The sequence below is a fragment of the Oncorhynchus tshawytscha genome, linkage group LG02, assembly GCF_018296145.1.
Source record: "Oncorhynchus tshawytscha isolate Ot180627B linkage group LG02, Otsh_v2.0, whole genome shotgun sequence".
Taxonomy (NCBI): Eukaryota; Metazoa; Chordata; class Actinopteri; order Salmoniformes; family Salmonidae; genus Oncorhynchus; species Oncorhynchus tshawytscha.
The window spans coordinates 25,699,620-25,727,468 of record NC_056430.1 but is presented as its reverse complement, the minus strand read 5'-3'; the positions used below and the strand labels follow the sequence as shown (position 1 = coordinate 25,727,468).

The 27,849-nt window shown below is 42.1% G+C and overlaps 1 protein-coding gene across 1 annotated transcript; it reads right to left on the bottom strand.

The window, feature by feature from the left end:
• Window positions 1-478: 478 nt before the first annotated feature.
• LOC112218959 (coiled-coil domain-containing protein 3) lies at window positions 479-26,427 on the bottom strand. The gene is made up of 3 exons (XM_024380205.2): window positions 25,665-26,427; window positions 17,947-18,121; window positions 479-2,788 (listed from the first exon to the last, which is right to left on the bottom strand). Exons 1-3 carry the CDS (start codon window positions 26,018-26,020, stop codon window positions 2,504-2,506), a joined length of 816 nt encoding a protein of 271 aa, XP_024235973.1. The 5' UTR covers window positions 26,021-26,427; the 3' UTR covers window positions 479-2,503.
• Window positions 26,428-27,849: the final 1,422 nt, after the last annotated feature.

Below are 27,849 nucleotides of genomic sequence, written 5' to 3'. Positions count from 1 at the left end.
TCTGTGCTGAAAGCTCTTTGGCTGACTGGGTTATCTGTATATCAGCCCTGTCCCATGTAACTCTCTGGGAAAAGGAGGTGGTAATCTGTAGATTTATCTGGTAACTTCTCTAGAATATTTTTTCGAACTTTTTCGTCTTCCAAACCACATGTGAGAAAAGTGCAGGTTTGGCCTACCAAACACAGAACATAATGTAAAGTGACATTGATCTGAACGGTGCCAAATTCTAATGTTCAGCAGACTACTTTGCTAGAATATGAAGACCTTGTTCCATCGGGATGCAGAGCTTCACACCAGTGACCTGGATGTTGCTAATGAGTGTTGGTCTATAATGAGATTCTGACCAGGTTCAGATTGTGGAATGGTCCGTGTTGATCTTTGCGGTGCTACACCTGCATCCATGGAATGCAATCACAACAGTTTTGCTAATAATATGCTGAAGGTTCCTACTGTTGAGAAATTGCAAGATGACGAAACAAACTTTGTAAAAATGAAAGTTTATTTTTGTCATTATTTGCTATCATACATGAATTAAAGGTTAAAGGCAACCAGATGCTTATTGTTTGAAAAGGAAATAAACATACAAGCCAAGTACAAAACATAATAGGAGACTAGGGATGCCTCTCAGTTCGGACACAGGAAAAGATTTTACGGTACCCCATCATGCCTCATTGGCTAGTGGTTGTATTTATTGAGTGCTCAGCACCCTGTTTTCCAACATAAAAACTAAATTTTCCCTCAGTATACTGTAACTGTATAAAACTATCCACAAAAAGCTGGAATCTTAAACAAATTAACAATGAATGTGGAAGTCCTTGTAGTTATTCTTGGTTAATAATTCCCATATAAAAATAGCTGAATTTGAACAGAATTTGGGGTATTTCAACTGAATTTAAAACCCCTAGGTATCCTTGCTAATAAGAGTCTGGGCATGTTTGTTAATATCATATTAATATTATTTAATATAAGATGAGGAGTGTGTTTACCTGTTCTTATGGCCAACAATACACTACCCCTGTGTTTACAACCCTCGGTCCTGAAAATTGGTTTCCTGTAAGTACAGTGACAGTGTTGGGTGTGCTGTGTTAAAAAAAGGAGGGTTCCATACATTCTGTCCTAACTGGTCCAAGGCAGCTCTTGTTGTTTGGTGTGAAATGGTTATGGCTGGGACTGCTGAGGGAAGGGCTGATCAGAGCCATAGATATTAAGAGTTCAGCAGACTATTGCCTGTGTTGTCATTAAATCAAACTCCCTGTACTCTGTTAGCCTCGCAAAGCCGCCTGATCCTGTGAGCTTACACAAATGTTGCTGTATGGATATCAGTCCGGTATTTACGAGGCTAGTACTCTGTGACTCTGGATCTGATCCATCATCAGTTGTTAAGGATAGAATTAACCTTTTACATATAACACATGTAAAGGTGAAGCAGGTGTTCTTAGCCAGCAGGCCTATGACTGGTTTAAGTTCAGCATCCACAAGTCAGCAGTGTGAGGTCCCTGGCATGGTATTGGCATCACACCTGTAGCCCTTGCCTTGACTTTCCCACTAGTTCTCCAAAAGGTGTCAGCTACTACGACAGCATTTCACCTGGCATTGAAATGGCATGGAACTCCACTCTGGGGAAAAACCTGCCAGCAGGAAGGCCTGGGCATGTTAGGGATGTGCGAGTTGGGTAGAAATGACAGGGTGAGACTTTATTGACCTAATTGAGCTGGGACCAGCGTTGAGCTATTTACAATTTGTTCAGTTGTCAATATTATATCCTCACAGGATAAGACTTCATAGAGCAGCACGGATCTCTACTATATGGTATTGAGGTGAGGGGAACTAGGAAAGGGGGGATATGGGAGCGAGATTGGGATTAGATATGGGGTTAGGAAGGACCCAGTTGTATGAGATGGGGAATTTGTGATTACCGTATATCCCCAGCATGCATTTTTGTAAGGAAGCAGTTGTATAACCAGTGAGTCATAATGAAGCATGAGCACTGTCTCAGTCTGTGGTTGGAAATCCCATTTGATCCAAGCCAACGTTCCCCTCAAATTGTCCTGCTACTCTTTCTGTGGTAAGGACAGTGACACAATGTTATTGCTATGACAAGAAATGCTTATCACATTGTAGTGTAGGCATTTCAATTAGATCTAAAAAACGTGTATGTGTGTGAAATAGGTGTGAAATGACTGCATTCATATTTAGAAATGTTGAAGGCTATTCTATAGCATTATATTAATGTACGGAAAAATAGGAAAATTCTGAAGAATACAAAACATTTTTGATTTGCTCAAAGCACTTTCTTCTAAAGGTGTGAATAGTCTGCATCACATTAAGGGTATGCAAATCCTCTATCTCCTTAACTTGTGACATGATACAGTATTACATACAGTACCTATCTTTAGCATACCTATCTTTCCCCTGATGTCACATACTATACAATCCTTATGTCCTTTTATACAGCCTGTTCATGTCTGCAGTGCAACAGCTGGTGGTGGCGACTGGTTAGGGTTCAGTTTTTTATCATCTTGGTGAGGATCTTTTTGAGTGCGGGTCTCTTCTGGTCCTGTGTGGTGTCTTGGTGTGGGTGGGAGGGCTTGGCGTGGTGCAGCTGTTTCAGGGGGAGGGTCTGCTGGTCCTTAGTGTCTCGTTTGGCCTGGCGTAGGAGGCGCTTCATGTTCTTCACCTTGTCCCGCAGGTGGCTGTTGGCCTTCTCCAAAGATCGCACCTTCTGGGAGAGAGTCTTCACCCTCTCCTCCTCCTCAAACAGGGCCTTCTGCACTGTTGAACACAGCAGCTGGAGGAAACAGGAATGTTAGTCAACAGGAAGTGGGCAAAATGCTAATGTACACCACAGATTGAGGTTAAGAATTGTTAATAGATTCAGATAATGAGTTCAGAGAATAAGTTCTCAGGCTGTTGTTTAACATGATAACCACATCCTTATTTTAGACTTTTGATGATCAATTACACAAACCCCAAGTTGTTACACTAATTCAGCCCTGATTCTTTGGATCATCTGGTTACTCAAGTTCCTGATCCAGTATTAATGTTTGGAAATGTATAATTTACTTCAAAAGGCAAAGATATTCATCTCAAAACCTCTTTTCTTTGAAACACATTGCTTGCCTTGTGTGAATATGCTAAAATGGTAATGATGTCAATCCACATTAATTCATTAATAGAGATTATTTAAAAAATGTAAGTTTAGAAACTGTTCCACTTCAGTGATGGAAAGTCTGAGACAGATTCAAATTTTTTGTTTTATTTGTCACGATCGTCCTATGGAGTAGACCAAAGCACAGCGTGAATCCATTATTTTATTGAATGACGAAAAACAAGAAGAACACTTAAACAAAACGCTATGAACCCAAGTGCCGACACAGGCAACTAACACATAGACAATAACCCACAAAATAGCCAAAGAGGATGGCTGCCTAAATATGGTTCCCAATCAGAGACAACGATAAACACCAACCTCTAATTGAGAACCAATCTAGGCAACCATAGACCTACAAAAACACCTAGATGTAAACAACCACATAAATCTACAAAACCCCTAGACAGTGCAAAAACCCTAGATGAGACAAAACACACCTGAATACTCAGGTCAGGGCGTGCCACTTATATCATATGTCACGAATTAGACCTAAATCCTTTGAAAGATAATACATTGAGATTAAGGAGGAAAGACATTGGCTAATTTACTGTCCATGTGTTTCTACTTGAATGCAAAATTACATTTTTATTTGTTCTACCATCTTTTTCATATTGCTAGGAGATAAAGTACAATACCGTTCAAAAGTTTGGGATCACTTAGAACATTTTTTGTCCATTAAAATAGCATCAAATTGATAAAAAACAGTGTAGACATTTTTAAAGTTGTAAATTACTATTGTAGCTGGAAACTGCAGACTATTTATGGAATATCTACATAGGCGTACAGAGGACCATTATCAGCAACCATCACTCCTATGTTCCAATGGCATTTTGTGTTAGCTGATCCAAGTTTATCATTTTAAAAGGCTAATTGATCATTAGAAAACCCTTTTGCAATTATGTTAGCACAGCTGAAAACTGTTGTTCTGATTAAAGAAGCAATAAAACTGGCCTTCTTTAGGAGTGATGGGTGCTGATAATGGTAAGCCTATGTAGATATTCCTATGTAGATATTACATAAAAAATTGCAGTTTCCAGCTACAATAGTAATTTACAACATTAACAATGTCTACACTGTATTTCTGTTCAATTTGATGTTATTTTAATGGACAAAAAATTTGGTTTTCTTTCAAAAACAAGGATATTTCTAAGTGAACCCAAACTTTTGAATGATAGTGTACATCTCAAAAAGACTGAGTGAGAAACCTCTTATGTCCAACATACTAGCCAATTGCCATTTAGTATACACATCATCAACCCAAATAAGGAATATTCCCTTCATTCAAATAAGTACGTCGCACAACTTCAATGATTAACAATAAACACAAGGTAAGGTCTTCAGAATGATACCATGTGTCATCATTTAACAGTGGTAGCACTGAGGAGAGTAACCTAGCATGTTTGTTGATCGTGTTAAATCATCTAAGACAAACAGCTACGTCTACTTGTATTTCATTCACAGGCGGCTTGTTGCACATTATTTGGGGGCTCATAGTAAAGGCTGGAACGGCATACATGGAATGGTATCAAACACATCAAACACGTGGTTTCAATGTCGTTGATACCATTCCATTTACTCCATTCCAGCCATTATTATGAGCCGTCCTCCCCTCAGCAGCCTCCTGTGATTTCGATAATCTCTTTCCCTTTTGAAAGAGTTTAAAACCATTTGTTATATCCTGTGTTATTTTCAGTCCTGCTGTTTTTGATAAGTGATGGAACCCCATGTCACGCCCTGACCTTAGAGATCCTTTTTATTCTCTATGTTTGGTTAGGTCAGGTTGTGACTCGGGTGGGAAAGTCTATGTTTTCTATTTCTTTGTTTTTGGCTGTGTGTGTGTGTGGTTTCCAATCAGAGGCAGCTGTCTATCGTTGTCTCTGATTGGGGATCACATAAGTTGTCATTTTCTGGTTTTGGTGGGATCTTATTTTCTCTTTTTACTGTCTGTACCTGACAGAACTGTGCACTTAGGTTTTCACGTTATTTTGTTGAGTGTTTTTTGAAAATAAAAATCATGAACACTTTCAACGCTGCGCTTTGGTCCTCTCCTTTGGACGAGAGCCGTTACACCCCATGTACAGGGGCTTTGTCTAACGTGCAGGAGTTGTGGAACGTAGCATTCCTTGGCCTGTCCAGCAGAAACAACAGCTCATATGTCTTTCAGTGTATTCCGGGCTTTTATTATGAGTGAGCCACAAGAGGTTGCATTTGATCCATTAGCAGCAGGCGTGCATGTGGCCAGAGAAGGAACGAAAAGGAAAAATAGAAAACATGTAATTTAAACAGAACTAATCTGATGGGGGGGTGGGGGGGGGTTCTCTCCAGGGAGCGGCCTAAGGACATGTGGAAATATGAAAGTGGTTGGTAGAAAGATGCATGGCAAATGCCTTGTGCTTTAGAAATGTGGTCAGAGTGGTGGGTGAGCTGTCCCTTATGGCCCTAAGTAGCAGCCCCCAACACAGAGCTGAAACCAAACAGTGTTAACAAAAAAAAGTGTTTTTTTATTTAACCAGGCAAGTAATACTGGGGTCTTGGTCACACTTTATTTGGATAGTCTGGATAATCCATCTGTAGATGCTCTACAGATCATGCTATCAACAAATGTTCTGTTGATAAGCAACTGCTTGCTAAGGTTAGGTTTAGAATAAGGGTTAGGATAAGGGTTAAGGTTAGCATTGGGGTAAGGGTAAAGTTCAGGGTTAGAATAAGGTTTAATGTTAGGGTAAGGTTTAGGGTTAGGGTTAGGAAAAGGGTTAAGGTTAGGGTTATGGTAAGGTTTAAGTCTGGGGTTAGGATTAGTTAGATTAAATGTTACTGATAAAGCGTCTACAGATGGGCTATCCATACAAAGTGCTACCAGGGTCTTTCCTGGGAGAAGCATACAGTGGCTTGCGAAGGTATTCACCCCCTTGGCATTTTTCTAATTTTGTTGCCTTACAACCTGGAATGAAAATGTATGTTTTGTGGAGTTTGTATCATTTGATTTACACAACATGCCTACCACTTTGAAGATGCAAAATATTTTTCTTGTGAAACATACAAGAAAACAGAACTTGAGCGTGCATAACTACTCACCCACAAAGTAATTACTTTGTAGAGCCACCGTTTGCAGCAATTACGTCTGCAAATCTCTTGGGGTATGTCTCTATAAGCTTGGCACATCTAGCTGCTGAGATTTTTGCCCATTCTTCAAGGCAAAACTGCTCCAGCTCCTTCAAGTTGGATGGGTTCGGCTGGTGTACAGCAATCATTAAGTCATACTACAGATTCTCAATTTAATTGAGGTCTGGGCTTTGACTAGGCAATTCCAAGACATTTAAATGTTTCCCCTTAAACCACTCGAGCGTTGCTTTAGCACTATGCTTAGGGTCATTGTCCTGCTGGAAGGTGAACCTCCGTCCCAGTCTCAAATCTCTGGAAGACTGAAGTAGGTATCCCTCAAGAATGTCCCTGTATTTAGAGCCATCCATCATCCTTCAATTCTGACCAGTTTCCCAGTCCCTGCTGATGAAAAACATCCCCACAGCATCCTCCACCACAATGCTTCACTATGGGGATGATGTTCTCAGGGTGATGTGTTGGGTTTGAGCCAGACATAGTGTTTTCCTTGATGGCCAAAAAGCTACATTTTAGTCTCATCTGACCAGAGTACCTTCTTCTTTATGCTTGGGGAGTCTCCCACATGCCTTTTGGCGAACACCAAACGTGTTGGCTTCTTTTTTCTTTAAGCAATGGCTTTTTCTGGCCACTCTTCCGTAAAGCCCAGCTCTGTGGAGTGTACGGCTTAAAGTGGTCCCATGGACAGATACTCTGATCTCCACTGTGGACCTTTGCAGCTCCTTCAGGGTTATCTTTGGTCTCTTTGTTGCCTCTCTGATTAATGGCCTCCTTGCCTGGTCCGTGAGTTTTGGTGGGCGGCCCTCTCTTTGTCGGTTTGTTGTGGTGCCATATTCTTTCCATTCTTTAAATAATGGATTTAATGGTGCTCCTTGGGATATTCAAAGTTTCAGATATTTATTTTTAACCCAACCCTGATCTGTACCACAACTTTGTCCCTGACCTGTTTGGAGAGCTCCTATGTCTTCATAGTGCTGCTTGCTTGGTGGTGCCGCTTGCTTAGTGGTGTTGCAGTCTCTGGGGCCTTTCAGAACAGGTGTATATATACTGAGATCATGTGACAGATCATGAAACACTTAGATTGCACACAGGTGGACTTTATTTAACTAATTATGTGACTTCTGAGGGTATTTGGTTGCACCAGATCTTATTTATGGGCTTCATAGCAAAGGAATACATATGCACCCACCACTTTTCAGTTTTAGAATTTTTTAAAACAAGTAATTTTTTTTCATTTCACTTCACCAATTTGGACTATTTTGTGTATGTCCATTACATGAAATAAAAATAAATTTAAATTACAAGTTGTAATGCAACAAAATGGGAAAAACAAAATGGGCAAAAACGCAGACTTAAATCAGCCATAGGTGAGGTGTCCATCTCCTAAAAATACTCCGATCCTAATGCTTACACATGGAGGGGGCCATCTCAGTTAGGACTGTGTGGGGGTGGGGGGTGGGGGTGGGGGGTTATGAAATTCAAAAAATGTGATGGCTGCTGCCATCCTGCATCACCAATTAGTGTGTCACTTTATGTTATATTATTCAGTGTGGTTTCTTCTGCAGCACTGCCACAGGGCATTCTATCAGCTGCAAATCAAATTAAATGTTATTGGTCACATACACATGGTTAACATGTTATTGTGAGTAGTGAAATGCTTGTCCTTCTAGTTATGACAGTGCAGCAATATCTAACAAGTAATCTAACATTTCCACAACAACTACCTAATACACGCAAATCTAAGTAAAGGAATGCAATAAGAATATATACATATAAATATATGGATGAGCAATGACACAGTGGCATAGGCAAGATGCAATAGATGGTATAAAATACAGTATACACATGAGATGAGTAATGAAAGATATGTAAACATTATTAAAGTGGCATTATTAAAGTGACTAGTCCATTTATTGAAGTGGCTAATGATTTCTAGTCTGTATGTAGGCAGCAGCCTCTGTGTTAGTGATGGCTGTTTTAACAGTCTGATGGTCTTGAGATAGAAACTGTTTTTCAGTCTCTCGGTCCTAGCTTTGATGCAGGGTGAACAGGCAGTGGCTCAGGTGGTTGTTGTCCTTGATGATCTTTTCGGCCTTCCTGTGACATCGGGTGCTGTAGGTGTCCTGGAGGGCAGGTAGTTTGCCCCCGGTGATGCGCTGTCCAGACCACACTACCCTCTGGAGAGTCCTGTGGTTGTGGGCGGTGCAGTTGCCGTACCAGGCGGTGATACAGCCCGACAAGATGCTCTCAAATTGTGCATCTGTAAAAGTGTGTGAGGTTTTGATGCGCTGTTGCACATTCTTCACCACACTGGCACCCTTTATTTGAATTTTATTTATTACATTTTTTGAAAATGCACTGTTGGTTAGGGGCTCGTAAGTAAGCATTTCACTGGAAGGTCTACATCTGTTATATTCAGAGCATGTAACTAATAAGATTTGGTTTGATTTGTCTGTGTGAGTGGACCATTTTAAATAGTCTGTGATGTGTACGCGGAGGAACTTAACTTTCTACCTTCTCCACTACAGTCCCGTCGATGGGGATAGGGGACTGCTTCCTCTGCAGTTTCTTGAAGTCCAGGATTATCTCCTTTGTTTTGCTGATGTTGAGTGAGAGGTTATTTTCCTGACCCCACACTCCGAGTGCCCTCACCTCCTCCCTGTAGGCTGTCTCATCGTTGTTGATAATCAAACCTACTACGGTTGTGTCGTCTGCAAACTTGATGATTGAGTTGGAGGCGTGCATGGCCACGCAGTCATGGGTGAAAAGGGAGTACAGGAGGGGACTGAGCATGCACCCTTATGGGGTTTTGAGGATCAGCGAAGTGTAGATGTTGTTTCCTACCTTCAACACCTGGGGGCAGCCCGTCAGGAAGTCCAGGACCCAATTGCACTGGGCGGGGTTGAGACCCAGGGCCTCAAGCTTAATGATGAGCTTGGAGGGTACTATGGTGTTGAATGCTGAGCTAGAGTCAATGACCAGCATTCTTACATAGATACTCCTGTTGTCCAGATGGGACATCGCATTGTGCAGTGTGATGGCGATTGCATCGTCTGTGGACCTATTGGGGTGGTAAGCAAATTGAAGTGGGTCTAGGGTGACAGGTAAGATGGAGGTGATATGATCCTTGACTAGTCTCTTAAAGTACTTCATGATGATAGAAGTGAGTGTTACAGGGTGATAGCCATTTGGTTCAGTTTCCTTTGCATTCTTTGGCACAGGCCATCTTGAAGCACGTTGGGACATCAGACTGGGATAGGGAGCGAATATCTCCGTAAACACACCAGCCAGCTGGTCTGCGCATGATCTGAGGACGTGGCTAGGAATGCCATCTGAGGCCGGCATCCTTGCGAGGGTTAACACGTTTAAATGTCTAACTCAAGTCGACCTCGGAGAAAGAGAGCCCACAGTCCTTGGTAGTGGGCCGCGTAGGTGGCACTCAAAGCGGGCAAAGAAGGTGTTTAGTTTGTCTGGAAGTAGGACGTCGGTGTCCGTGACACCGTGGTTTTCCTTTAGTGATTGTCTGTAGACCACATACGTCTCGTGTCTGAGCAGTTGAATTGCGACTCTATTTTGTCTCTACACTGACATTTTACTTTTTTGATTGCCTTCAGAGGGAATAACTACACTGTTAGTATTCAGCCATATACCCAGTCACCTTTCCATGGTTAAATACGGTTGGTCAAGCTTTCAGTTTTGCGCGAATGCCGCCATCTATCCACGGATTCTGGTTAGGGTAGGTTTTAATTCACAGTGGGTACAACATCTCCTATACATTTCCTTAAACTCACTCACCGAATCAGCGTATACATTGATATTATTTTATGAGGCTACCCGGAACATCTCAGTCTGCGTGATTAAAACAATCTTGACTAGTCCTTAGCATGGGTACTTCCTGTTTGAGTTTTTGCCAATAGGAAGGGAGGAGCAAAACTGAGTCGTGGTCAGATTTGACGAAGGGAGGGCGGGGTTAGGGCCTTGTATGCATCGCGGAAGTTAAAGTAGCAGTGACCCAGTTTTTCTCCAGCGCAAGTGCTACAGTCAATATCCTTATAGAAATAAGGTTAGCCTTGTTCTCAAATTTGCTTTGCTAAAGTCCCCAGCTACAATGAATGCAGCCCCAGGATATATGGTTTCCAGTTTGCATGAAGTCCAGTGAAGTTCCTTGAGGGCCGTCGTTGTATGGCCTTGACGGGCGATATACACGGATGTGACAATAACCAAAGAGAATTATCATGGGAATTCTCACGGTCGGCATTTGATTGTGAGGAATGCTAGGTTAGGTGAACAAAAGGATTGGAGTTCCTGTATGTTGTTACAATTACACCATGAGTCATTAATCATGAAACATACACCCCTGCCCTTCTTCTTCCTGGAGAGCTGTTTATTCCTGTCGGCGCAACACACAAAGAATCCAGGTGGCTGTACTAACTCCAACAGCATATCCCGAGAGAGCCATGTTTCTGTGAAACAGAGTATGTTACAATCCCTGATGTTTCTCTGGAAAGCAACCCTTGCCCTGATTTCGTCGACCTTGTTATCTATAGAGACTGGACATTAGTGAGTAATATACTCGGAAGCGGTGGGTGGTGTGTGCGCCTCCGAAGTCTGACCAGAAGACCGCTGGCATCTTCCTCTTCTACGGTGGCATTGTTTTGAGTCAGCCTCTGGAATCAGTTCAAATGCCCTGGGTGGTTCAGACAAAGGATGTGGACTGTGCAGTTGCCATAACAGGTGGTTACAGCCCGACAGGATGCTCTCAAATGTGCATCTGTAAAGGTATGTGAGGATTTTAGGTGACGTCGTTCTGATATCCATAGTTCTTCCCGGCTGTATGAAAAAACACTTGGGCTAACAATGTAAGAAATACTACATAAAAAAACGAAATAATGCACATTTTCCTAAGGACCAGAAGCGAGGCAGCCTTCTCTGTCGGCACCATCTTGTTACAGAAAAAGGATAGGCAGACTATAGGCAGACTGCCCCAGGTAGTAGAGCAGTGGTCACCAACCGGTCGATCGTCAAGGCATTCCTAGACGATCACCAAACATTTCTGTAGAAAAGGCAAGGATAAAGGCTTGTGCTCCTTTTCTTTTGTTATGCATGTTGCACTGTTGCCAGCAGGTGCACTTGATACAGAAGCCCTATACACCGGGTAAGGAAAGTGTTTCCATTTTGAACCATTTCATTTGTCTGAAAAGACTAACTGCCTATAATGCGTACGGGGAGATCTGGGGCTAAATTGAGTGTGCCTACTGAGCTGGCCAATCGGATAGCCGTACCTCCAGCTTCCACGACCCCGGACACAACAATGTTTGATAGTAGCCTATGTGAGATTTCCTAACTTTTAAGACCACAGAGAGACTGTCAAAGAAAACAGCAAAGAGCTCCTGTTTTAATGAGTGAGTTCATGTTTAAGTTTTTATTCAGCACTGTCCACACTGTTTTTATTCAACCCTATTACAAAACACACTTCTCCCTACTTCCACTCCCTCTGCAGCTGAAATGAATGAGTACCCAAGTGTACTCATACTCGATAGCCCTGCGTTTTGATGATTATTAGTAGCTCGTTGTGTATTTTAATATCAAGGAATATTGCACTTACTCTGGTCATAGGAACATCATGAATTAGTGCATGAGGCAGATGCGGTATGACTGGAGTTTCCCCATGAGGTGGATGATGATGTCTCCTGTTTTTCTGGTCAGTCTCAACAGAGGAAAGGAAGGAGAGAGCAGGGACCGTGAGAGGCGGACCCTCTGCTGTTCTCTCCCTCCCTCCACTGAGACTAATGCTGGGTTCTAAACAACAGAAATCTCAGACTTCTGACTTCAGCGCATTCGAGACAACTGGAAACTCCAGATCCAACTAGAAAAAAATGTTTTGAACGATCATCCAACTTGGAATTGCAAGTCCGAAACTTGGATACCGTCAGATACCGTTTCTTATGACCGAAAAAAGCTTCTGGATATCAGAAGAGTTATTACTCACCTCGAACTGGATAAAGAATTTTCATTAAATAGTCTGACGCAAAGGATATACTGTTTCTCAGAGTCCAGGCCCAAATCCCCATCATTCCCGTGAAGAAAAGACAGAGATACATGGGGCAGAGATCGGGGTGCCATGTTAGAATTAATCGGCGAGTGTGCAACCCGCCTCTACCATCCGTTCTATTGGCCAACGTGCAATCACTGGAAAATAAATTGGATGATCTCCGTTCGAGACTATCCTACCAACTGGACATTAAAAACTGTAATACCTATGTTTCACCAAGTTGTGGCTGAATGACAACACTGATAATATACATTTGGCTGGGTTTTCTGTGCATCAGCAGGACAGAACAGCTACGTATGGTAAAACGGGGGTTGGGGGTGTTTGTCTACTTGTCAATAACAGTTGTAGCGCGATGTCTAATATCAAGGAAATCTCGAGGTATCACTCACCTGAGGAAGAGTACATCATGATAAACTGTAGACCACACTATCTACCAAGAGTTTTTATTTATATTTTTCGTATCCGTATATTTACCACTTCAAACCGATTCTGGCACTAAGACTGCACTCAACAAGCTGTATAAGGCCATAAGCAAATAAGAAAATGCCAATACAGAAGCGACGCTCTAAGTGGCCGGGGACTTTAATGCAGGCAAACTTAACTCAGTTTTACCTAATTTCTACCTGCATGTCAAATGTGCAACCAGAGAGAAAAAACTCAAGACCTTTACTCCACACAAAGAGACTCATACAAAGCTCTCCCTCGCCCTCCATTTGGCAAATCTGACCATGATTCTATCATCCTGATTCCTTCTTACATGCACAAACTAAAGGAGGAAGTACCAGTGACTCGCTCAATACAGAAGTGGTCAGATGATGCAGATGCTAAACTACAGGATTGTTTTGCTAGCACAAACTGGAATATGTTCCGGGATTCATCCAATGGCATTGAGGAGTATACCACCTCAGTCACCGGCTTCAGCGACAAGTGCATCGACGACATCATCCCCACAGTTACCATACACACATATCCCAACCAAAAGCCATGGACTACAGGCAACATCCACAATGAGCTAAAGGCTAGAGCTGCCGCTTCAAAGAGCGGGACACTAATGCGAACGCTTATAAGAAATCCTGATATGCCCTCAGACAAACCATCAAACAGGCAAAGCGTCAATACAGGACTAAGATTGAATCCTACTACACCGGCTCAGACCCTCGTCATACAGTATGTGGCAGGGCAAGCAAACTATTACGGACTACAAAGGGAAACCCAGCTGCAAGTTGCCCAGTGATGCGAGCCTACCAGACGAGCTAAATGCCTTTTATGCTTGCTTCGAGGCAAGCAACACTGAAGCATGCATGAGAGCACCAGCTGTTGCAGACCACTGTGTGATCACGCTCTCCGTAGCCAATGTGAGCAAGACCTTTAAACAGGTCAACATTCACAAAGCTGCAGGGCCAAATGGATTACCAGGACGTGTACTCAAAGCATGTGTGGACCAACTGGCAAGTGTCTTCACTGACATTTTCAACCTCCTCCATGACCGAGTTTGCAATACCTACATGTTTCAAGCAGACCACCATAGTCCCTGTGCCCAAGAAAGCGAAGGTAACCTGCCTAAATGACTAGCACCTGGTAGCACTCACGTCGGTATTCATGAAGTGCTTTGAAAGGCTGGTGGTCATGGCTCACATCAACACCATAATCCCAGAAACCCTAGATCCACTCCAATTCACATACCGCCCCAACAGATCCACAGATGATACAATCTCAATCACACTCCACATTGCACTTTCCCACCTGGACAAAAGGAACACCTACGTGAGAATGCTGTTCATTAACTACAGCTCAGTGTTCAACACCATAGTACCCACAAAGCTCATCAATAAGCTAAGGACCCTGGGACTAAACACCTCCCACTGCAACTGGAGCCTGGACTTCCTGACGGGCCGCTCCCAGGTGGTGAAGGTAGGCAACACCACATCGCCACACTGATCCTCAACACGGGGGCACCTCAGGGGTTCGTGTCTAGTCCTCTCCTGTACTCCCTGTTCACCCATGACTGCGTGGCTAAGCACGACTCCAAAACCATCATTAAGTTTGCTGACGACATAACAGTGGTAGGCCTGATCACCGACAACGAAGAGACAGCCTCTAGGGAGGAGGTCAGAGACCTGGCAGTGTGATGCCAGGACAACAACCCCTCCCTCAACATGAGCAAGACGAAGGAGCTGATCGTCGACTACAGGAAAAGGAGGGCCGAGAATTCCCCGATTCACATCGACGGGGCTGTAGTGGAGCGGGTCGAGAGTTTAAAGTTCCTTGGTGTTCACATCACCAACAAACTATCATGGTCCAAACACACCAAGACAGCCTTGAAGAGGGCATGACAACACCTTTTTCCCTTCAGGAGACTGAAAAGATTTGTCATTGGTCCCCAAATCCTCAAAATGTTCTACAGCTGCACCATCGACCGGTTGCATCACCGTCTGGTATGGCAACTGCTCGGCATCCGACCGTAAGACTCTACAGATGGTTGTGCGTACGGCCCAATACATCACTGGGGCCAGGCTTCCTGCCATCCAGGCGGAAAGCCCAAAATTTTGTCAACGACTCCAGCCCACCAAGTCATAGACTGTTCTCTCTGCTTCCGCACGGCAAGCAGTCCCGGAGCGCCACGTCGAGGAACAAAAGGCTCCTTAACAGCTTCTACCACCAAGCCATAAGACTGCTGAACAATTAATCATGTGGCCACCCGGACTATTTACATTGACACCCCCTCCCTTTATTTTTACACTGCTGCTACTCACTGTTTATTATCTATGCATAGTCACTTTACCCCTACCTACATGTACAAATTACCTCAACTAACCTATATCCCCACATATTGATTCTGTACTGGTACCACCTATATATAGCCTTGTTATTGTTATTTTATTTTTATGTGTTGCTTTTTATTTTCGATTTTTTTCTTTTAGTTTATTTTGTAAATTTTCTTAACTCTATTTCTTGAACTGCATTGTTGGTGATGGGCTTGTAAGTAAGCATTTCACGGTAAAGTCTACACCTGTTCTATTCGGCGCATGTAACAAATACAATTTGATTTAATGTATTAGGCTAACTTCACAAACCTCACTCCTAAAGAACTGTTTTCATTATGTTAATGTTTAAAAAATGTAGGTTATTGTCATGTTTTTAAAAAAAAAATGAGCGTTAGATTGCGATAGTGATATTGACTCAGAAAAGGTTGTAGCGGCTCAGCAGGTAACCATTTTGTAAAAATATTTGTAATGTATTTTCTGACTTTATTGAACATATAGAGGGAGAGGATGGCCTTCGGGAAAGATAGAGAGAGGTTGTGTGAAAGGGCAGTAAGCCGGATTCAAACCTATGCCGACACTGTAGATACAGTATGTGTGTCGGCAGCTGCGGTATTACCTCAAGACCAACCAGGCCACTCAGCAGATAAACCTAAACAACAAATTCCAGGTAACAAAACTAGATGGAAGGAGAGGTGGAGCTGTTTTTTTAACTGGGTATGTTTCACTCAGACCAGAGGTACCTATAGTAAAGTCCCTATCTCCACATCTCCCTACCATTGTTATGGGATAGTCCATGGTTTCCTAAACCAAGCTCCATTGTGGACACATACCTATTTAATTGCCCTTGAACATGTCTGGAGTTTTGAATATATCTGGACTGTGATCTGAGCTTCTACCTCCCATGTATGGTCCACACCTGCACCATAGCTACGGAGTTGGTGTGCTTGCTTCCAAAGTCTGAATGCTATCACTATCATATCTTTCCCATGGCAGACAACCCAGTTTTAAAAACAGTAATACATTCAACTGTTTACACAACCAAACCAACAAACTAATCTGAAGTGGCAGATGGACGATTTATCACTGTGGTCATAATGGTAGAGACCCAGACTCAACAGAAACATAGACATAACATGCAATTTTGACACTCATCCAGTAAGAAATATATTTTAGTAAGAAATATATTTCCAGTCTTACTGGGACATTTTCCCACGTTAGCAGAGGGACATCTTCAAGGTTTTTGAGGGAAAACAGCTGTGTGCCCCAGTTAAGAGTATCCCAGTGGGCATATGAGAATTTCAGTCTAACCCAGGAAATCTACAACTATAATCATGACAGTATGTGTGTTGGGTAATTTCCATTAGTTTTACATGTGAAGGCCCTAGACTGTCACTCTTACACAAGTCACAGTCATGTCTGTGTGGCATGATGACAATATGACTGCGTTATGCTGTCCAGCAGTCCAGCCTGTGGGCCTAGCCATTCCATTCAGATATTTAGTAATAAGAGTGTAATCATACAAATTACTTTGTGCATTACCTTGGCTTTGCCTCTGATTACAGATTTGAGCTGAGATGTGGTCGTTAATGGAAACATAAGCCCATTCTTATTCTGTCAGAGAGACAGAAGGCTTTTATGTGTAGTCAGCACATGATTGGAAACAGAGAAGACTGGTGTAAATCATGAGTTCAATGAATGGAATCCAGAGACGTCGAAATGCCAGATTATTAGTTAGTATTGAGGGACTATACATGACACTATGACGTGATCACGAGTGTTTATCTTGCGAATTGACACTATGTTGAGTTGAGCCATGGATATGTTATGTAGAAATGTGTAGACTTCATACTCATCGGTATGTTAATTAGCATTTAGGTATTTTACAATGTCTATGAGGGAAATGTTTCCCACAAACTACTTCAATCTGGATTTTATGAGCAACAATGTCCCGCCAACCACGAGACAGGGCTTTGAAACTGATCCAATAATTTCTACCTAAACTGATGGCTGCCCACCTACCATAACATCGGTATGAAAGGCTCAGGTACAGGCAGTACAGTCTAATGAATGTAAGTTCTGTGCTCATAGTAGAAAACCCCATAGATGGTTAAAAGGCCTGCTGCTCCCTGTCTCTCAGCCACATCCCACATCCTGCTCTACAGCCAACATACTCTACCCTGCATTGACACACATGAAAGAGAAGCACGAACCAAGGGGATTCTGACTGCCTGGACCAACTACTGATCAGAGCAGGGCCTCTATCCACCACCCAAATAATTCTGGTCTCCCAGACACCAAGCACATATTACACTTACAAGCCATACCAAGAACATATTACACTTACTCTCCTCACTGGACCTTTGAAGACTGTGGTTAGCCCTAACCACAAGCCACCATTAGCAGAATTATTTCTGGATAGCATGCATTTCCATCCCCTGTGAAGTGGGGGCTCCTATTGAGATCCCTTTCATGATAGGCAAAGTTCCCTGATTGGGGGTTAAGTGTAGGTTAAGCATAACATACAATACTCTGCAGCACTGCCCTTTAGTTAATTCTTACTGGGCTCTCAAGTGCAAGTGGTCATGGAGGACTTGCTGGGACATAGTACGCTGAATGTTACCTCAGCCATGGAGGGACCAAAATGGATTAAGGGGGAATAGCAAGGAAAATTGATCAGCTGTCTATTAGTGTGGCTGTCAAAGGTTTCCTGCATGTGTTTTGATGAGATTCTTCCAACCTTGGCAGTTTTTCTTGCCAGTCTTGCTCTTTGGTGGTTTAGGAGCTGCTGTTTAGGAGTTGCTGTTTCTGACTTTCTTAACAACGGCACAAAAACCGGAGTGATAGGTTAGTTGAATTCATACCCGGCTGTCCTCCTGAGCCTCCCACTCTGGGGTGTAGGTGTGGACCATGGTTCCGGCTGTGCAGTTGGAGAACTGGAAGAGGCTGGCGAACATGCGGTGGTTCTCTGGTGTGTCTGGGAAGATTGGGTCTTGGAAGTTAACCCCATGGGGGATAATGCTGTAGTTCTCATCCATCCTGGGGAACACATATAGACAGGAGATTAAGATGCAATTTTTGAATTTCACAAACACACACACACATACAGAAAACCCTCATGCAGTCTTATAGCTGTTATTTTTAATGTTGTTCGAGTAAAACTGGAATGGACCTTCAATCCACCCGGGTCACATTTTCTCCAGCTATTAGAAGTGTGTCAGACTGAGGCGGAAGTGTTAGCTTGGAGGTTGACACTCGACAGCAGGCAGTCCATACATCTGGACTCCATCTTGTCTCCCTTGTGGGACATCAAAAGCTTGCTTATTGTTTCTCTGTCCATCAAAATGTCGGTCATGGCAGCATACGTCTTTGCATACTTGGGGTTTTGGGGGTGATGAACGAAAATCGAGGATGGCACAAAAATACAAAATAAAAAGGTACCTCATGAGTGTTTGTGTGTTGTCAGCTCTACACTGTAAAAAGTTGGATGGCTTTTACTGATTGGTATAATCAAAAATTATGTTTTGTTTCATTCAACCTATTCTATTTAATTTGTCTGGAATAAAATAAAATAAAAAATATTATTTTCTTTTCTATTGTGTTATTGACTATGTTTGTTTATGCGTAACTCTGTGTCGTTGTTTTCGCCGCACTGCTTTTCTTTATCTTGGCCAGGTCGCAGTGGTAAAAGAGAACTTGTTGTCAACTGGCCTACCTGGTTAAATAAAGGAGAAATAAACATTTTAAAAATAAATTGTTATTAATTTGACAGATCAATGTGATTTTTTTAAATAGAATGAATGCTTCTAAATTGCTTTCAACACCTCATGCAGATACACATTGCATAGCGGTGGCAGCAATGTTGCAGCAGCAGTCTATCAGAAGAGTTGGGGGTGTGGCTTATTGGGGGCGTGGCTTTCAGGCTGTTCTTTCCGGACACCCGTGAGAGTGAATGTCATTGCAATTAATCTGTTATGTTGTATTCTCTATGTGAATGTCACAGTGTGCCCTGGGGGAGGGTGCTATCTTCCCACAGTTTGTGACTTTATGACAGGTCATAAGTACTGACGAAGGATATGGAAACACACATAATGGTATCTCTTAAAGGGTGTATTTCCAAGCTGTCAGGTTTACATCTAAATATTGTGAAACATATGTGATTAAATATTTAACTATTTGTGAAAAGATGTAATGTGATGTTAACCTTCTAAATGACAGGATGGATTTTCATATAAAGATTAACTAGTCAGTGGCCACTCCCACGTGAGCATAGACATTACGTCAGCGTCATGGAACCGCCCTTTTCTACTGAAACGTATAAAACCCCAGTGTAAGCTAAGTTTGCAAATGGTTGAATTTCTAAGACCAAAACATACTGGGTGACACTGGTGTGTGAAGTGGTTTAAACTACAACTCTACCAAAGGACAAGACTATAAGTGGAGCATTGGCTACACGGCTGGAACTGGTTAAATTCTGAGATTATCGATCCCCACAGAATAAGAGCAAATCTTAGACATATAATTACTAGTCTGCAGCTAGAAATTACGTAAATCTAGAACAAGAATACTGACAACTGCCGAAGCATCTATTCTATGACAACATTTCTGAATGATACTCTGAAGTATCATTCTAACCATCTTCAACCATAAAAAGCAGACACTCTGAATAATCCTACAGGATGATCGAGCATTCCAATAGAGAAGACAACAACGACATACGGGCGTAAATACATTTACATTGCAATTATTCTTGGATGAGCGGCCGTTCATGTGCAAAGGATTAGCATTTCAATTAATATAATTATAGACTGTGTGTACTGAATCCATTTTGTCTTTCCCACTCTTTCTCAGTCCCACCCCTTTCCTTTTGTCCACCAAGCTGTCATATCGGTTTAGCCCACTAGGGGACTTTTCCATCATTGTTATTAACCAATATCTAGTGTTTGTTTTATGCATTTCTGTGATTATTAAGTAAATAAATAATTAAACCAATTTGTACATATGTTGCAGATTCATAATTTATGCTAGGGTTCATGCAGATAACCAAGAATTTTACAAAGTTTAGAATGAGACTGACAGAAGGAAAAGATTAATAATAATTAATAGAAGACTGTACTCGATAAGAAATGAAAAATGAAAATATAGTGTCACGTATACTCCCTCTCTGGCCTCTAGGTCATCAGGCTGCTGATTATCCTGCACACCTGTCACCATCGTCTCGCGCACCTGCACCACATGACACTCACCTGGACTCCATCACCTCCTTGATTATCTTCCCTATATCTGTCTCTCCCCTTGGTTATTCCCTCTGGTGTTATTGACTCTGTTTTCATGTCAGTGTGTTGTTTATGTTTTGTGTTTATTTTATTTATTAAAACACTCACTCCCTGAACTTGCTTCCCGACTCTCAGTGCACTCATTACATGAAGAGTTGATTTGGGAAGTAGAGACTATAAACATTTTTCCGTGGTGCCCCGACTTACTAGTTGATTAAAGTTTACCTGATTAGTTTAATCACATAATAATAATTATACATAGAGAATTGATTTGATAAAATAACAGTCTTCACATGAAATGATAGTAACGACAAGACACAAAGTAGAACATGTGCACTGCCAGCACTGAATCTGTAATGATACTTGCTTGCAATGATACTAAAGAGCTTGGTAAAGTTTTAATTGGTAAGCTAGCTAGCATTTGATTACACTATTGAAGTCAATAAATGTGAAAGTCTATGTAAAGAATGTGATATGAGTAATGATTTCATGTTATTGTACCAACTGAATTTATTGATACAGGAAATGTATTTAATTGCTTGTAACCCAATTTGGATAGGTAATATCAAATGGAAAAATCTACTTGGAACAATATGAAAAAATTGGTTGTATTTACATTAAATATTAGTTTGGATTTAGGTTATGTCACACCCTGACCATAGTTTGCTTTGTATGTTTCTATGTTTTGTTTGGTCAGGGTGTGATCTGAGTGGGCATTCTATGTTGTGTGTCTAGTTGGTCTGTTTCTGTGTTTGGCCTGATATGGTTCTCAAACAGTGGCAGGTGTTAGTCATTGTCTCTGATTGGGAACCATATTTAGGTAGCCTGTTTGGTGTTGGCTTTTGTGGGTGATTGTTCCTGTCTCTGTGTTTGCACCAGATAGGGCTGTTTTGGTTTTTGCACATTTCTTGTTTTGTTAGTCTATTCATGTATAGTTTCTTTATTAAAGAACCATGAATAATAACCACGCTGCGTTTTGGTCCACCTCTCCTCTGACTCAAGAAAACCGTTACAGGTTATTTATTAGGCTTTATCAAAGGGGAAAAGTAAGTTGAGCTTTGAAAGAAATGGATTGCAACTTGAAATGTTTTTTTTTTGGTTGATCCAAAGAGTATTTTTTTTTTTTTTTTTACAGCGTATGTTTTTGTCTGACCCAGACAGCCTGATGTTTTGTCCCTACAGTGGGGGGTCACTCATAATGTTGATAATGATGAACTACTGTGGCACTGGAATGTAAGCAGGGGCAACACAAGGTCAACCCTGAGAATTATGTGGATGGGGAGAGAGGATCCGGAGGGAATAACACTCTGTTGTACTGTTGGCCCCAAAAATGCGCATGGTTCTAATTACCAGACTATTTAGCACAGCCACAAGATAATACTCACAATGGACATGACCACTGATAATGGCTGTGTGTGTGTTCATTTCAATGGCTTTGAAATTAATTTCACTGCCTATTTTGAGGGACACTGGAACCAATATCTTCCTCAAAACAATAACTGATGGTTTTAATTCCATGCTCCTGAGACATGAATCCTTTCCCATCCTGACAAGCATGGATTTGTGGATTGTTTTATATACTTCATAAACAGTATGTTTTGTCCCTCTTTCTTTTTCTCTACCTTCCTCCATCCCTCACTCAATCATTCTCGCCCTCCCTCCCTCCATCCCTTCCTCTCTCTCTCTCTCTCTGCTCTGTTGAGGGTTGTGGCCAGTGTTTCCCCTACTTCACAAGTCTAGCATGTAAGTTTCGAGACTTTTGGTCCCTATAGGATTACAACTCGATGTATAAACCAACCAAATACTCCCATATGGCGCAGTAATGTCAACAAGCTCTAGTAAATGCAGTTTAACGGCCAATGTTTCCACTGGTTTCAATTTCTTCTCAGCTTCTACAAATTCCATGGCACTTAGCAGACACATAATTATGTCCTAACCACTTGACGTATACATTCCCAAACAGTTCCCCAGTCAATGGTTGTAGAACAAAACGATATCTTAAGAAAAATAACGTCTATGCTGGTTTAGCTATCCTGGATGCTGTGTCTGTATTAGCCATCTATATTGTCAAAGTTCTGCCAAACCAACATATCTCCATTATACTCTCAGCATAAGGTATCAACTGCATACAGTACAGTCAATGGGACAGCAGTTATAGGGATTATGCTGTGTTTCAAACCCTAATGGCTTCCAGAGAGCGTACATCTCTGCTGGTTCTCAGACCCTTTTTCACATCCACTCTCAAATTCCCCAACTTTAAACAGAGCTCACTTCCCTCTCTCTCCCATTCCTCCACACAAAAAACCTGGTCCTCCCTAGGAAAGCTTGTCCTCTAGTCTTAACCTTGTTTAGTCAAGAGCATGTTGGTTTAATTAATGTTTCCATGCAGCCTGTCTCCTATTTCTTTGCTTTTCTGTGACGGTTTGACTGGTGAGTTTTGCCCTGTCAAAATGGAACCAGCTGGCTGGTTGGTTCATGGTTCAGCCACACACCAAAGAGTCAAAGGAGGAAGTAAACAAAAGGGGAACCGCTGGGATGTGCAATATACCTGAGCCAAATACCAAGCTCTCTCCATGGTAATGGAAACTAAGGCAGGCACTCTGGAGTCAATTCCCCCAGTAGCACTATGCTGTGTCTCTCAGTTATTCAAGCAAGCATCCTTTCTTGTCCTGCTTACAGTACATAAGTGAACTGAACACAATAGAGAGATTATAGCTATTGTTTATTGTTCTCAGTACTTTCACCTATTCTATCTTTTCTGATTGGTTATTCTTGGAATTAAAACATAGGGAAGGAGGCTTCTTCCAAATTAAAGTAGCCCTCTCTAGGGGCAGGCAGCTGAGTGTCTTGAGGCTTAAAGCTCACCAGAGCACCACCACTGCATTGAGATTTATTGACTGAACTTGTGGAGACATCCTTGAGAGTTTAGAATGAATGGCTGTCATGACCCCTTCACTCCATTTGGCTAGATGAAAGCAAGTGATGAACTATTAAGTCATAACCGAGACATGAACTGTAAAGCCTTAACCCACAAATTCTACTCACAGAATCACCAAGAATAATAATCTGTCCTTCACTTTCTTTAACAGCAGACAAGCAACAATGTTATGGGATTGAGATGACTACATTTGGCACAGACAGGCAGACCAATCAACAAGTCTACAGTTTCGGTCCTGTGGGAGACTCCTTGTTGCATTTCTTCATATACGAAACTCCCCTTTGTCCTGTCCTGAGCACTCATAGTCGTGATTGATTGGGGAGGCTGTTTCAGACTGTGTCGTTTGGGGGGCTTTAACAGGAAATGGGAGCTCACTGGAGACTCTGATGGAAACTTTTCAGCATTAGCTTGCTGATTCAGCGCCTGAGAGTGCCAGCGTTGCAGAACAACGAGAACAATGCTTTCTGGAACTGGAGACTCTTCTGTTAAATGTTTACGACGGAGGTCTAAGATTAGCTGAGAAGCTGCAGAGCAACACTAGGGGCTCAGACAGACCCCCCCACCCCCCACCCCCATCCCGGCATCCTAATAGAGGGAGGTAGTACAGAGATGCATCAGAGAACTTGTTCTTAACTGACTTGACTAGTTAAATAAAGGTAGAAAAAAAAGAGGAGGCATATTCTAATATAGGCTTTTTATGTAACTTTGAGTGACAGTTTAACACACTTTTCATGTATACGTAGGATTTTTTATTCTAGTTTTCATGGCACACTGAATCCTTGGACCCGTATGTATGTATGTCTGTGTCTTATTGTGATCCTTATTAGGTAGTTTCCTTCCAGGGCCTCCTGGCTGATTGCAGGGCTAATCCCTATGGTTTGTAGTTTCAGGATGAGGAGACTTTCAGATCAGCAAAAACCCCAAGGCCTGATGGGTTTCCCAGTGATGGAGAACGGCTACATAGTGACACCATCAACCTTTCCTCACAAACAGAACACACAAGTTCCTGTGTGTGTGTGTGTGTGTGTGCGTGTGTGTGTGTGCATGGACCTGTGTTAATGCGTGTGTGTGTGTGTGTGTGTGTGTGTGTGTGTGTGTGTGACTGGCAGCAGGGTGCCTGTGAACCTGGGGTCTTCAAAAAAATAATACAAAATGTAGCTGGCCAACTCATCAACAAAACACACACATATACACACTCTCCCCCTGACTATGTAAACACACAGTCATTACTGTACTTGGCCGTGAACCTCCATGCGGAATAGCTGAATACTCCACACTGGAATTCCTTTGAAATACTCTTTGATAGAATGTGCACTTAAATGTTCTAGGTGCTGAGAATGAAAGAAACACAGGACATGAGACAAGTTAAACCTGTCGGCACAAGTTCATCTCTCAGAACAGAAGGCCTGGTGTCATTCATCAGGGTTGTTCTGTGGTTGGGATACAAAGGGCTTCCCATCCAGCCTGTGGTTGGTGTGGAGATAATACCCTCAGCCTAAACTTCCAGCTTTAAGGGTCTCCCCTAAGCTGTTGGGAACTGTCAGACTCTGTAATTATAGAAGCTGGAATGCCATGGGCACGTTTTCAAAGACTGATGTGTTGTTCCACTCTAAAACCAAGGGAGATAAGTATTAAGGTGTCAATCATCTCACATTATGAAACCTGCCTTTGTGGAAACAAATCTACTGATATGCTGTAAATTGTGTAAGGCATTTTAACTATCACAAAGTAGAACAGATGTTTTACCTATAATATGTGAGACAAAGTTAACTTTGGGTCAAATTCACTGGTGGGGCTTGTGCTGAGTCTCTCTCTCTCTCTCTCTCCATCTGTTTCTCCACCTGTTTCCCTATCTGTTTCCCCCACATTAGGACCTGTGACAGGTGTGACATCTGAGCAAATGTGCATCATGCATCTGTCCATGGTAGACATTGTAGTATCATTACAGGCGTAACTTCAGAATGACTGGTACCTGATCCTCTTTTCAATCTGTTGCTTTTAATCTCACAATCTAGCTACTCCATATAACATGCTTCATATCATACACACAGACACACAGACACACACACACACAAACAGCAGGTTTGGGTTATTATTCTTGCTGTGTTTGCATCCCAAGAGAATCCTAAGGGCCAGAACATCACTCTCAACTCTATTTCAATGTTTCTCATTGTGACTGTAAAAAAGAATAACAGCTGGAAATGTAAGGGTTATATTGTATCTAGACACAAGTTCAGGCAATTACACAACCAAATCACTGTATGCCTATTTTCTGTTGAATTATGATTGTGTCTTTTCTGACTTACAACACCGCCACACTTGACAGTGATAAACGCACCTCCAACACCAGGATGTCAATGTATCTTACCTCAAAAAGAAATAGTAAGAGTTGTTCTCCACTGCGCTATAGGAGTAACAGGGGAAGTAGCCCAGCCCGGTGACATTGAACCGGGAACCAGCAGGGACCTCCAGCATGCTGCCCCACGCCTGGTCGCATTGCAGCTCGATCTCGGCAGAGAAGAAGAGGTCTGTGTCATACTGCCAAGGTAAGTAGTTGTACACACTGTATGAGTCCTTGTGCAGCGCAAGCACCTTGGCGAAAACGATAATCTCTGCGAGCTCTGCGCGGCACGCCTCCGTCTGTGGTCTCCAGTCATGGGGCAACTGGCATCCCCAAACTCCGCTCAAACAGGTCGCCAGAATCAAAGCCAAAATAGCACCCATGGCAGGCAACTGCGGGTCTCGATTGCAGCTTCTATGAAACGTAATTCTGTGGCAGTGATGGGTGAGCGCTACAGGACCAGTGACTTCTCATCAAACTGTTCGACAGGACTGTATTCCATGGGCTTGTGTGCAAATGCGCAGCACCAATGTGACATATAGTCACTCAGTTGTTGCAGTCAAATATAATAGCTCCGCAGCAGTTTATTGATTCAGTTCTCTCATGCAAACCCCTCTGTCCTCCCTCATCCCCTCCTGCACGCTAGACTACACTCTGTGAGTGATGATCTAATATTACGCGCAGCTCCCCTGTATCCTGTAGAATAGAATGAGGTGCTCAGAGGCGCGGAGTGCGCTTTATATCTGACACTCTATTCTAACCTAACGTAGCAGGCGTAAAAAGACGTCTGAACGGAGGGCCCACATCTGGTTTCCTGCTGAAGAGGAAGCTAGGTCGAAGTGGATGTATGCCTGAAAACCGGATGCATCCGTTTGTTGGGGTGCACCATTCTGACAGCCTCCATAGAGAACATTCTCCACTTTGTCTATTACCTAACACTTTATACTACTTAACCTCTCTCGATCAGACATCCAGGGGGTCATCAGGCGTTATCTACAGTGTCATCATGTTTAAAAACTGAGAGCCTATAAAAAAAATGGTATGCCCATTTACAATCCTCCAAATGTGCAATTTGCAGACCATTGTCTAGTATTGGCTATTTCTATACATTTCCAATGTTACATAATATTGGGTGTATTTCTATATTCCTCCTATATTTCTTTGGTAATAAGCACCTGCAATTTACAACTTAAATATCAGCAAATCCTGCAACAGCTACCGTATCCTTCTCACAGAGACAAACGATGTCCCCCTGGGGACATGACTTCTGAGACACAAGGAGGTGGGAAGTGGCCCACAAATTACACCACCAGAACCTGATAGAAATACAATATTTGACTACTTTCTAATCACTCTGGTGTCTAAAAGATAGATGAGTTGCTGCTAACATTAGGTCAGAGTTCTATAATACATTTCCTAAATGTCTCAGGCTCAATAGACCCTAGGCTGAACAGTAGGCCTGCTACAATGACATGTAACATCATGCCTTTATCCCAGCATTGCACCTCTGTCATGAGCAGTGATGTAAAAAATAATACTCAATTGTCATACTTGAGTAAAAGTAAAGATACCATTAAAATACTACTTGAGGAAAAGTCCAAAAGTATCGGATTTTAAATATACATAAGTACAGTGGTGGGAAAAGTACTCAATTTTCATACTTGAGTAAAGTTAATAAGTTAAAGTTATTGCCATACATCAAATCAGAAGGCACAATTTTCTTGTTTATCTCATTTATTTACGGACAGCCAGGGGCACACTCCAACACTCAGACATAATTTGCGAACACAATATTTGAGCAGGCGCCATTACCTTAGCTCAGGGATCATCAACTAGATTCAGTCGCAGGCCAATTTTTTTCTTGAGCAGATGGTCAAGGGGCCAGAACATAATAAAAAATAATTTATAGACTGCAAATTGACCGCAAGAAGCCCAAACAGATAAAATATGTGATGAAAAAATTATGATTTCAAACCTTGCTTGCATTTGTATACGATCACATATATCTCTTTATTATGTGTGGGAATACTTCGGAAAAGATTTCTGAAATTAAAATCACATACTGTAGAGCTGATTTGCTGGCGTTTTCATAGCCTTTCATGCCCCCCCAAAAAAAAAAGTTACCTTGGTGGGCCAAGTAAAATCAATTGGGGATCCACCAACAATTTGAAATAGGGTACTGAAATCATTCCAATTCTGATTAAAAGGCCAA

What these genes read in the sequence shown, in the direction of transcription:
- LOC112218959 (XM_024380205.2), bottom strand. Translation starts at nt 26,020, where the DNA reads ATGGGTGCTATTTTGGCTTTGATTCTGGCGACCTGTTTGAGCGGAGTT. An exon ending in TCTTACTATTTCTTTTTGAG is followed by an intron (nt 18,122 to 25,664) that starts GTAAGATACATT and finishes TGTGTTCCCCAG; the next exon opens with GATGGATGAGAACTACAGCA. An exon ending in AGGCTCAGGAGGACAGCCGG is followed by an intron (nt 2,789 to 17,946) that starts GTATGAATTCAA and finishes TGTTTCCTCCAG; the next exon opens with CTGCTGTGTTCAACAGTGCA.